This window comes from Mixophyes fleayi, chromosome 2 (genome assembly GCF_038048845.1).
Source record: "Mixophyes fleayi isolate aMixFle1 chromosome 2, aMixFle1.hap1, whole genome shotgun sequence".
NCBI lineage: Eukaryota > Metazoa > Chordata > Amphibia > Anura > Limnodynastidae > Mixophyes > Mixophyes fleayi.
In genome coordinates, this window is record NC_134403.1 from 265,057,222 (window position 1) to 265,068,828 (window position 11,607).

The 11,607-nt window shown below is 37.0% G+C and overlaps 1 protein-coding gene across 1 annotated transcript; it reads left to right on the top strand.

The window, feature by feature from the left end:
- Window positions 1–2,752: 2,752 nt before the first annotated feature.
- On the top strand, window positions 2,753–10,530 carry LOC142140378 (speedy protein 1-A-like). Its single transcript, XM_075198155.1, has 6 exons — window positions 2,753–2,933; window positions 3,580–3,707; window positions 5,724–5,782; window positions 6,189–6,274; window positions 7,675–7,834; window positions 9,218–10,530. The coding sequence occupies exons 1-6, from the start codon at window positions 2,923–2,925 to the stop codon at window positions 9,407–9,409; spliced, it is 636 nt and encodes a 211-aa protein (XP_075054256.1). The 5' UTR covers window positions 2,753–2,922; the 3' UTR covers window positions 9,410–10,530.
- The last annotated feature ends 1,077 nt before the right edge of the window (window positions 10,531–11,607 follow it).

Here is an 11,607-nt window from a genome sequence, read left to right on the forward strand (position 1 = left end):
GGTATGCCTGGTAATATTTTGGATAGAATGGCATGTTGGCAATTTTATGTTTTACTACAGTAAACTTTCACCTTTTTTAGAGAGGTTTTTTTTTAAAAAAAGGTACAAGCTTTTTATTAACATTTTTGTTTCCCTGACTTAAAACCACTATGCACTTGAACATAGGCTTTAGCACATAAGATAGACGGATTAGTATCATCGTGAATGAGACTGGAGAGTGACAACAACAATGTCACCCCTCCTGTTTCTGTATGAGCTATGGCACAGTAGAATGCCACTGGAGACTTTTAAGAACACTGACAGCCCTATTATTACAATTTCTGTTTCAGCACTGAACCCTGCCACCTCTCCTGTTTCTGAGTGAGCTATGGTACAATAAAATGTAGCTGCAGATTTAGACCAAGCCAGCCAGGCTTATGATTTATCTTTCAGCAATTACAATTAGCAATGGAGAAATGGAGCTCTTCTCTTTGTGTATAACCTATATAACGCAGTATAATTTGCCTGCAAATTTTACAGACAAGCCTGCTTGTCTTCCTATTCATCAATGACTCTTAGCAATGGAGCACTCGTCTTTGGGTGTATATTAGACCCTACACTTAGTAGTGCAAATTCAGAAAAAAAGACTGCAAGGACTGGTAGATTAGTATTACAGTGACAAATTCAGCAATGGACCTCTTGTCCTTGGGTGTATATAACACCATACACTTTTTGTACACTACACCTACTTTCTTTCTCAATGAATCCTACCTCTTCTGTATCCCTCTCTCAAATGGCGCTAGATCACTGGGGAGGACAGTATTTATACATTCCAAAACTCGCGAGATTCGAGATCTGATGATGTCACAATGACTTGGCTCGGTACTCGGATCCCCTAAGTTCAGGTGGGCTCGATTTTCGGGAAACCGAGCACGCCCATCTCTAGTTCAGAGTGAAACACTGAGATGTTAAAAGCAAAAAATATATTCATGTTGTAAGGTGTTTCTCAGAGTCAAAGAATACCCTATTTTTTGGCCGCTTATTAAAGGTGTCAATGATACTTCCTCTCAAACAATTCCATTTAGATGGAAAGACTTGGGATGTTAAAAGCAAGAAATATATATATTTTTGGGGAGGTGTTGTGCTCAGAGTCAAAGAGCGCCATGGTTTTAGTCCGATATATTCTTCAGATGTCACTGGAACAGCCCCTCACACAGTTGCTTTATATTGAAACACTTTGGATTTTAAAAGCAAGAAACATATTTGTTTATTGAGGTCTGCTGTTCAGAGTCATACAGCACCCAGCTTTGTCTCCAGTCAGATGTCTAATCCTAATACATGATTAATCATTCAAGTGTCAAAATAGTGGCATTTACATAACATGTGACAATATATAGTGGAGAAGAAATATGGGAAGCTACTAAATGTAGCAATTTTTAGTAATTGAGCTTTTGATTGGAGAGTTTGTCCATCACAAGAAGGACACAGAACTAGCTGTTGCAGCAATGATGGGATCAGTGAGCATAAGGGTGTAAGCTCTGTACATCTAATGGAGGAAAAGAGTGAGCCAATAGGGGAGTTTGTACATTAATATGTACAGGTAGAAAATCTATCACTGTAAATGCTCAGGACTTTTATGCATAAGAGATATTCTTATAATTTGGAGCACCAAGCCCGTCACCTACATTTTACAAAATACCTATTGTCTTCCCTTCTTTATGAAATTGAACAGCTACTATTACTTATGGTGTCATTTTTTGTTTTCAACTTTTTTTTGGATAGACAAGTAGGAGATCCCATACTTTTTCATTTATGATATTGGAAATACCTTGTCTGTACTTAATTTTATAAAATAGTTTATAGAATATTACTGTAAGTTTGGCAGGATTTGCACAAACTGTTAAGGTGAAAAGTGTCCCCCATATTATATTTTTCTGTTTTACTACTTTTTCTGTAAACAATGTATTGTGCCCACATGAGGGGCAGTTGTGACGTGTTTCCCAATCTTCATTTTCCTTAAATGCTGAGTGAATCACTTAGTACTGTGCACTTCATGTTAGGGAAGATGGGAGGGAGATGTAGGTGGTTGGAGGGAGGCGCTAACTAGGCCCATGTGACCCTTAAACTGGCCCTGTCCGTAGCAGCCATACCCTCTGCAGTGGCATTAGTTACACCACTGCTGATACCATTTATGAATTGATGCGAAAATGCCCATGATCAGGGACCTAAACTAGGTTAACTGTTAATGAAAGTTGTTTAGATAACTGTAGATTAGCTGCAGTGACTTTCAATAGTTCTAAAAACAGAAAGACTGGAGTGCATATAACAAAGTCTTAAACCATAAGCACTATCTCCTGTCAAATTTGTGATAGGTTCCTAAATAGAGTTGATAGATTAGCTAGATATGTATGTGTAAATGTTACTATTAGTTCCTTTATATAATGCAGCAATTTAGCTCTAGTGGCCCTTTAAGTCTAGTTGACGCCATGGCAACAGCATTAGAACCTCAGTCATCATCACTGCATGGCAGGTGGTCAAGGTGTCGTCAGTTGTATATATTCAAACTGGCCGTGAGCTCTGGTGGCAGACAGCTCACACATCACTGTGACTGGCGAACCTTGGATTCATTGCTATACTGAGAGATTTACTATCTGCGTATTTTATACTATATTACTGATTTTTTACATACATTTATATATATATATATCTTTATCTTTTATTACATAATATATTTTTAATTAGATCTGTTAAGTTATCTGTAGTATAGCATTTATTTATAACATATATTGTGGTTTTAGTTTACTTGTTTAGTATTTAATCTTGTATAATATAGTGTATCGTGCTGATTGTCCCTATATTTCTATATTTATTGCCCATTTTAACCCCCACCTTCTTTTTTAACTTCTTTGACGTTGTTTGCCGGGTGTGACGGAGTTGCTGAGAATGGACAGGAGGTAAGTGCAATAAGTCAGTCACTAGAAATAGTAGGTTATGGGAGGAGTAGTAGAAGGGGTCACTCTGGTAAGAGGCTAAAAACATTGTGATGTTAGCTGTGGGTATAGTGTCAAATATTATGCAGACACATAATATCACTAACTGAGTGTATAGATGTGTAACTAAGTGTGGTATAGACAGTTATAGATCAAATATTCTCCATAAAAATGTAAGCAAAAATAGAGCATTCATCCATGCACTCAGTGTGCCGATATGACCCTCAAAATGTGTCCATATGCAAAAACTAGCTTTCATTTTATGGGATAAAATATTTAAATAAGAGTGAAAGGAAGAAGCTTTCACATTTATAGGGGAATTACCTGACTTGCGGGTGGCTGCAGAGGTTCTTTCTACCTGCAAAACTATTGGATATTTATGGGTGCTCAGGAGGTGCCAGTAATCAGGAGTTGCTGCTATACTTTTACTGGTGCACTCTCACTCTCATTATTAATTTACAATATAAATGAGGCTGGAACAAATAGTACTAGGAAAAATTTACAATTCTGCATAGAAACATTGAACTACAGGGTGCATTTATGGATGCTAAATCACTTATATTTAATTTAAAAACTAGTTTTCATTCAATAAAAGAATGTATCATAACAGGACAACAGAAGACAACCTGAACCCTGCAAAGAGAAGGAAACTATATGTAGACCAGAGACAACCTCGCACTGCTAACCCTTCTCCTAGCCTGGGACAAGTGGAGAAAGCGGCATTTTACAAATTGCTGGGTATGACTTATTGTCTTAACATGTATTAATATTTATTAAGGACACAAACATTTTTTAGGACCACAATAGACACTTGGAAAACAATAAGTTTGGTTATGCAAAATGCATCCACACTGATGCCGTGGAACATGGGAAATCTGGCAGAAAAATGTAAGCAGTAGGACAAGCACCGATGGGGGGATATTTATGCATTAATTTGCAAAACCAAATAATTTTAAAGTGTGAAGTAGAACGTGTACAACTATCGGCTTACCACACAATATCACCTTAGGCATTGACAGACGCTGTTTTTAAATACCAAATGTCCCTCTAATGAGAATAACCCATAATCAGTTTGAAGTACACAAGTCCCTCAATAAACCATGGTGTCCATCATCCGTATGCGCCACTGCAAGGGATTTTAATGGGAACATTCTGGGAATGCTCCTATATCTGCTATCTTGCCAGTGGTAAATTGAGATTTTAGCTTCCAAATCGCATTATATGTTTCATAATGAAATATTTTGATTGGAAATCACATTTAAGACATTGGAGTCCACAAAGTTTCTTGATTGGAAGGAGAAACGTTTCAACTATTTCTTTATATTTTAGTATAATGTTGAACATGGAGAAAGGATACAAAGGGCCACAATATATGTGGAGGGAAACAACAACAAAAAATAGCAGCAATGTCAACATAATGATAAAATATAAAAACAACAGCTATATCTTCAAATAATATCACCCTCTCCAAAAATAAATACCCCAAAAAATAATTTGTTGGGTCGTTCCACTTCCCCACACATAATGAGGGAAACAATGTAACTTTATATTAGGCGCACTAAGTACTTGTAAGTAAAAATAAAATTATTTACTTCAAGTTCCAAATTTCCTGAAGCCAAATTTGGCTGAGAGGGGGTCCAAGACCTTAGGGACAATCTTTGGGTGAGGTACCTAGTGTTTATATTTATGGGCCCAGACTAAAAGTTTGCAGTGCAGGAAGTTGGTAAACATCACTACTTTCTTATGGTGTATGTATGCACTTAAAAGAGCTATTTGAGCCAATAAATACCCTTACAAGTAAGAGGCTGCTAGTTCCTTTGAGGCACCTGTCCCTGCTGTGTTCTGGGATAACAGATGAAAGAGCCTATTTTAATCCATCCTGGGCTATCCTGCATGGAGCCCAGAGTCCTGAGTCAGCATTCTCCTGCTACCTTCAGTCTTGATCCACAGTAAGAGGTCAGAAAGGATTCAGTCAACACAACCAGTAGTAAAAAGGAGCGGCAGCAGCTACACAATCGCATACTTGCCAACATTTCATTTTTTTTTTCCGGGAGCTGCTAGTAGGAGGTAGGCGTGTAGGGGACGGGGCCCCGAAAATTGCGTCATTTTAGCCCCGCCCCCATTACGGGGCCAATCGTCGCGATTCCCGGTGAATCGCGGCGTTTGAACCGTTTTCTGCCCACTTCTGGGCAGATCAGGGAGTTTGCCACACTCTCTCTGGAGTCCGGGAGAGTTGGCAAGTATGCACAATCGCTAGAAGCATGAGTGGCTCAAGGTGCCTTTAAAGCAACCTGTTGGAGCCAGTATACCCTCCTACAACTGGGGATATCACGTTGGTGTCCAGTTAGCACTCAAACTTGGCGAGTTGCTGTTTTAGCCAATTCGTGCCAGTCAGAGTGATGATAACTAGCTTCTGACAACCAGCAAAACCCTATAAACCAAGGTGGCAGAGAAAACCCATTGTATCACAATGCGATTTCAACTTTATTATGACAAAATTCCTTTGGAAGGTTTTGTCTAATATACTACATTACTACACGTATAACATATTGAATACTATTTTATAAGTAACTGTATAGAAAAGCAGGTGTCCATATCAACCAATGAGATGCTGTCATTTTCTAGTAGTTTATACATGAAAGGAAATGTCTGAATGGCAGCTATGGGCAACATCAACTCTTCTTCACAGTTACCTGCAGAAAAGTTACTATAAATATCATATGACACTTGAACATTTCATGCTTATCATTGCAGAGCACCCTACCATCTACAGCTTTCTGACAATGGATTCGTGCCTGAGGATGTCAGACAAGGTATTTATTTCAATGTTACTTAAGCATTACTATTTTCTTATATTTGCATTCAATCGTGTGTAATATATAGAAAGTTAATGTATGATTGTTTTAATTTGGTTACCAAAGACTGTCTCTTCCAGCAAGAGGTTATGTTGTGTCTAAGGTTATCTGTAATGTGTTTATACACTCACCTACATTCCTGATTTAAAAATCAGGACATTTTAAGCCATGTCCCTGATCTGCTCAGCCCACATATAGATCCACCAATATTATGCCCGCAAATCCTATAGCCATGACGCCAATTTTTGGGAACTCAGCCTTTTTACTAAAGAAAATGGGACAGAGCCAGTGGACAATAGGACTGTTGGAGGATATACATATGCATTTCTCCATTCTGACTATGTAACTGGTATTTGTATTCTAGTACTTACTGGCAATGGTGTTGGTGTACTTCCGGAGAGCCGGCCTATCTGTGAGGGAATACACCTGTGTCAATTTTTACTCCGCACTGTAAGTATTAACCCTCGTTGTCTAGTCATATACAACTGGAATACAACATAAAATATGTCCCAGAAGAACATATTAGCCAGGGTCATGTTTTATATAGTCACCAAGTAAATCATTTACTACATGTCCAGACAATAAAGTATATTGTGTTTGAACTAAACTAAAGCGCCCAAATGACACAGGAACTATGGGTATGATATCAGTTCACAGCAATGTACAGGATATGTAATACATAATGAGAAAGATTCCCCTCACTCTATTTAATTTGCTATAAAAGAAAAGTAAAACGTAGGCAGCTTTCAGCACTACAGGGCAGCACTCTGGGGTATATTTAATATTGAAAGACTTATCATGGCCATAAGTCTAATCTTTTATCTCAGTTTATAGTGACAATATACATATACTTATCTCAGGGCTTCAACATTAATTTATCAGTTGAGCGATACTAAGCTGTGATAGAGAAAAAAATGCAGAGTGGTAAAAGTTACTTATCGCTCTAGATACCCCTGTTCTCCTCTGAGCATGTGCGGGGGCCCAGCACACGCGTGTTACTAGGAACCCTGATATTACCACATACCTTCCAGGCATGCAATAAAAGATATCTATTGCCAATAAATTAACCCCCCGGCTTCAGCTCCTTCTCCTCTGTCCTTCCTAATCCCCCGTTGTATAACAACCCCCTGCTCATCTTCTATGTATACTCTCTACCATTTCCTGCTCCACTAATGCAATCATACAGTTTAATAATCACACAAACCATTGTATTCCTAACTTAATATATTTTGATTTTGATTCATATTTTTTAATAACCACTAGTGAGCTATATAGTAAGAATAATTCACTAGGCTTTCGATATATCTAGTGTTTGGTTCTGAACCTCTATATATGTTTAATTGTTGGTTTATTGTTATATTTCTGTCTGTTACCCTTGTTCTCAATGTTATTAGAATAACAATAAAACTGAAAATAAAGATATGAAAAATATACACTGTAGATATGAAATATGTTATATTATGTCTGCCCTGCCCCCATAAAATACTGTTTATTTGTGTTGGCAGAAGAACAGCGCCATTTATTTCTAAAATCTATTTACTAATGATATTTGTAAATGCATTCCTTCTATTAATGCCATCCTGAGATGTTACTAACAGAACAGTGATTGTGTTGGATACTTGGATACATGATAAATTATACTGGAGTGGTTATTGTTGGTGGAAATCTCATTAACACATTAAGCAGAGTAACAAGATTTCTTTAGAGCATTTTCACCAGAAGAGGTCTCTACCTCTATGATAAATACACCTTTGTCTGTTCCACACCACAGTGTATTTATAGCCTGCACATGTTTTATACACCTGGTGACTGTATGACAGAAATGTATCTACTCTCTTCTGTTTCTGTAGGGTGCTTGCAAATAAAATGGAAGAAGAAGAACCATGGTACCGCACAATCTATTCCTATGCTGCACAACTTATACCATTCCAGATGTTCCTGAAGAATACCGAAGCCATGTGGGTCAGAATGCAGCTCCAAACACTTGTGACTCTGGAGCAATGTGAAGAGGTGTGTAAAATAGTAGGATAAGTAAAAGAAATTCATGGACCACTATGGGATTCAGCAGAAAAACATCTCTTATAATCTTTGTACAGTGTAATGTATCTGAAAACAACATGTTGCTCCAATTTAACAAAATTAACTTACAAAGCAATTTGGAATAGTAATAAGTATTATGCTTTACACAGGGATGTTGTTTAAGTATATTCACACAGTGGCATTACTAGACTGTGCCCAGGGTTGTAGGCTCATTGTCCTGGGTCTACTTTCTGCCCATTTTTAATTTTCCTATCACTGCTCAATGAGCGCACAGCTGTCAGCACTGTACCGCCAACAACTGGGTACAACAGAATACATGTAATTGACTCCCATATAGGAGCAAGGATGAGGGACGTGCTTCCTAATGACACCATGTGACATTCTTCAAGGCAACCTCACATCTCATGTCAATGGAGTCGTCATACAGCATGGGAGAAGAATGTAGCACCACATGTAGACAAGTAAGGACTGCAGCTGAGAGTAGCATATTGTTCACCCACAGGTTCAGTGATGTCACTTGATGGGATTCCTTCTAAACTGATGTAATGTGTGTGGGGATCGGTGCACATAATTTTTATATTGGGTTCTATTGACACAGTTATAGCATATGGGAAGCTCTGAAACAGTGGTGGATTAATTGTAATACCTACCAGGTAGAGCTTACTGTCAAGCTGACATAAAAGTGAGTTCTCTCATAAATTGTTATTGACAGTTAAATAACTACTGATAGGGCATTTCAGCTGTAAATAACTACCAATGGGCATTTCAGCTGTAAATAATAAATTATTGAGGTAAAAAAGACTATATATGAGCATAAAGTCAAGTGGGAGACTGGTCTTTCTAGGGAATTTTCTGCAATTGAAAACAGTAAACTACCCAACATTAAGGAACATTAAACAAAATGAAATTGTCCCTCTGTAGATGGGGTGTCTCTTAGTGTTTCCTAGTATTATGCTCTGAATAACTAAAGGGTAAAGCATTTGCTCAACAGGCTATTGTCATATTGTCACTTGGAAAAATGGCAAAAAAATTTCAGTGAAGTTAAATTTAAAGATTAACGCTTTTCTCACTGTGAATGTAAAGTTTTTTCAACATTTTACTGTTGTCAAAATAAACTAAAAGCACTGTATTCCTGAACAATGGAGGTCAACAAAATGTGGTTCCCAATAGAATGTTTTGCATATTTGACAGTCCCAGAAAACAGATTTTGAAGCCCACAAGATGTGCATCTCTATTCTAGAGTATGGATGTCCAATCAGCAGACTGTGAGCCAAATGTGACACTCAAAATCATCTGTGTGGCCCTCAGGCTCCATACGTTGAATCACAGTTTTTTTGTATTGTTTATTATTAGGTGATGAGAGCTGAAGACCACTGGGCTTGGCAAAGGAAACGTAAAGACCATCATGGCGGAGCCATAAGGAAATATGCCAGAAAACCTTGTCACCTCTGTAACCCGCCTCAGCCCTTCTATTTCCCTTTTGCCTACCCTAGAGTAACACTTTATTACATTAACGTACCAATATTTTTCTGGAATCCCAATTAAACATAACTCACATTAGTTAATCAGAAAATAATTCTTAGAAATAGAGTATAAAGCTAAACATGTAGACACAGACACAACATTATAAGGGTAAATACATCCTAGAGATACTGAGAGAACTGTGATAAAATTAAATAGTCGTACACAGTGCCCAGCGGTGATTGCAGGGACTTTTTATAGATTTTTCAGATGTATTTTTGGCCAAATGATTAAACTAAATGACTCTTATTTCACAAATACTCAGATATAATAAGATCATCTATGATAGGAACAATGTAAAACCAGATATAATAAGATCATATATATTAGGCACAATGTAAAACCATTATATATGGTAGATAATATATTATAGTAAAATATGACATGCAATAATTTAGAAAAAAGATGACATAAACAGCAAGCAGCAAGTGATAGAAACACACTTATACGTAGATATAATGATTATATATGCTAGGATACATCAGAAAAAGACAAATTTAAATAGATTGAACTAAACAGAATAAAATAAATTATTAAAGAAGTCAATAATCAATTTACTTGAAGATAAATATTGTATTGTATAGGACACTATTAGAATATGTGGGCTGATTAGAAAGATGTAAGAATACTGACCAGATTAAAATAAAGTAAGATATAATAATATTTTAGTAAAAACTATAATAAAATTTATATATAATAAAATTTAGTAAATATTGAATAAAAAGGAAATAAACTATTAAAAGATAAAGAATAATGTTAGGTAGGATAGGTTAGGGCCCTGCTGCAAGAGTCTACCTTGACGTGGTGGCAGGCTTAATAATCTTTTGGTCAAAAATATGCAATTGTGTGGTAATGTTGCATCTCTTCATCTCTTTTCACCTAGTCAAATAAAAGTAACATATGGATCACATTAATATACTGATTGTAGAAAACAACTAACACCAGCATAGTACATATCTTTAGAAACACTTGATCACATTCTTATGTTTTCCTTGGTGACCTGCCCACCCTTCATCACTGAATGTTATTGCTGAAATGTATTCTCTTAAACTACGCTTGTTTACTAAGAATACCCCTTATTCCTGTAATTGCATGTTTTCATAATGTAAATCATTTTGCTTGAAAAAAAAATATAAAATAAACTCTTTCCATTTTCTCATACTTGCTTCTTTATGCCTTTCAATATTAATTTTAGAGATCTGCACAGACACCCGCATTTTTGTTTTGGTTTTGGTTCTAAAGCATCTTATATGTTAGACACCCTACTATAGACAGTGTTGGAAAGTTGGCAATAATGACATTAACAGTATTATTAGATCGACAGTTCAAATGTAGACAGTATTATTAGATCGGCAATAGTATCCCTAACCCTGTAATACTGTCGACACCTGAATTGTCACCTAATATTGTCGACTTTCTGAATAGCGAACAAATGAATGCCTAGCTGTTGACTGCAAAGCAATTAACACAAGATGATAGACCAAGGCCATAAATTAGTGCAAATGAAATTGTCCTTGGCCTTGCGCACACTCCCACCCAAATGTTAAAGAGGATTTGCATAGTATAACAAACCAATCATGTCATCGACTGGGAATGCCTGTGGCTGAAGTGCTTGATTTGCTTTGGTCCCAAAGGAGAACATATTGGCTGTTTGTTGCTGAACTGGAGAATAGAATTTAGCAATTTACTAATGGACATTTGCCTAACAGTGGTCTCCTTCCTCTATTTTGACAATGTCATCACCCTCATGATCATCCTCATCACTGATGTCAAGATGATCATCACAAATATTAGTTCATCCCCACTGGAATCTAACTTTACAATGGTGTTCCTCATACAATTTGTAGTTCATTTTAGTGAGCAACAGTTTTCTTACACTTTTGGGAAGTTGTCTCCTCCGATGATCACTTACAATGTTCCCGGCTGTACTAAACACTCTTTTCGAGTACACACTGGAGGGTGGGGATCCATAGCTAGCTTGTAGAAGGGGCCCGAAATTTCCTTTTTTTCCTCCCGGAATTCAAAGCGACTGTCTGAGATGCTAATTTGTACATTGTCATGAAAGTAATCCTCCACCATTCCCCTAAAGCAAGGTGTATCAGATGGAAACATGGTAGAGGTATCAATATATTTGGGCATTTTTTTAAGCCTAACAAGATGTCATTAAAACCTGGGTTGACTCATAATCAGTGACAGTAGTATTTGCAGGAGAAGCTCAAGCA

What these genes read in the sequence shown, in the direction of transcription:
- LOC142140378 (XM_075198155.1), top strand. An exon ending in GCCTGAGGATGTCAGACAAG is followed by an intron (nt 5,783 to 6,188) that starts GTATTTATTTCA and finishes TTTGTATTCTAG; the next exon opens with TACTTACTGGCAATGGTGTT. An exon ending in CTCTGGAGCAATGTGAAGAG is followed by an intron (nt 7,835 to 9,217) that starts GTGTGTAAAATA and finishes GTTTATTATTAG; the next exon opens with GTGATGAGAGCTGAAGACCA.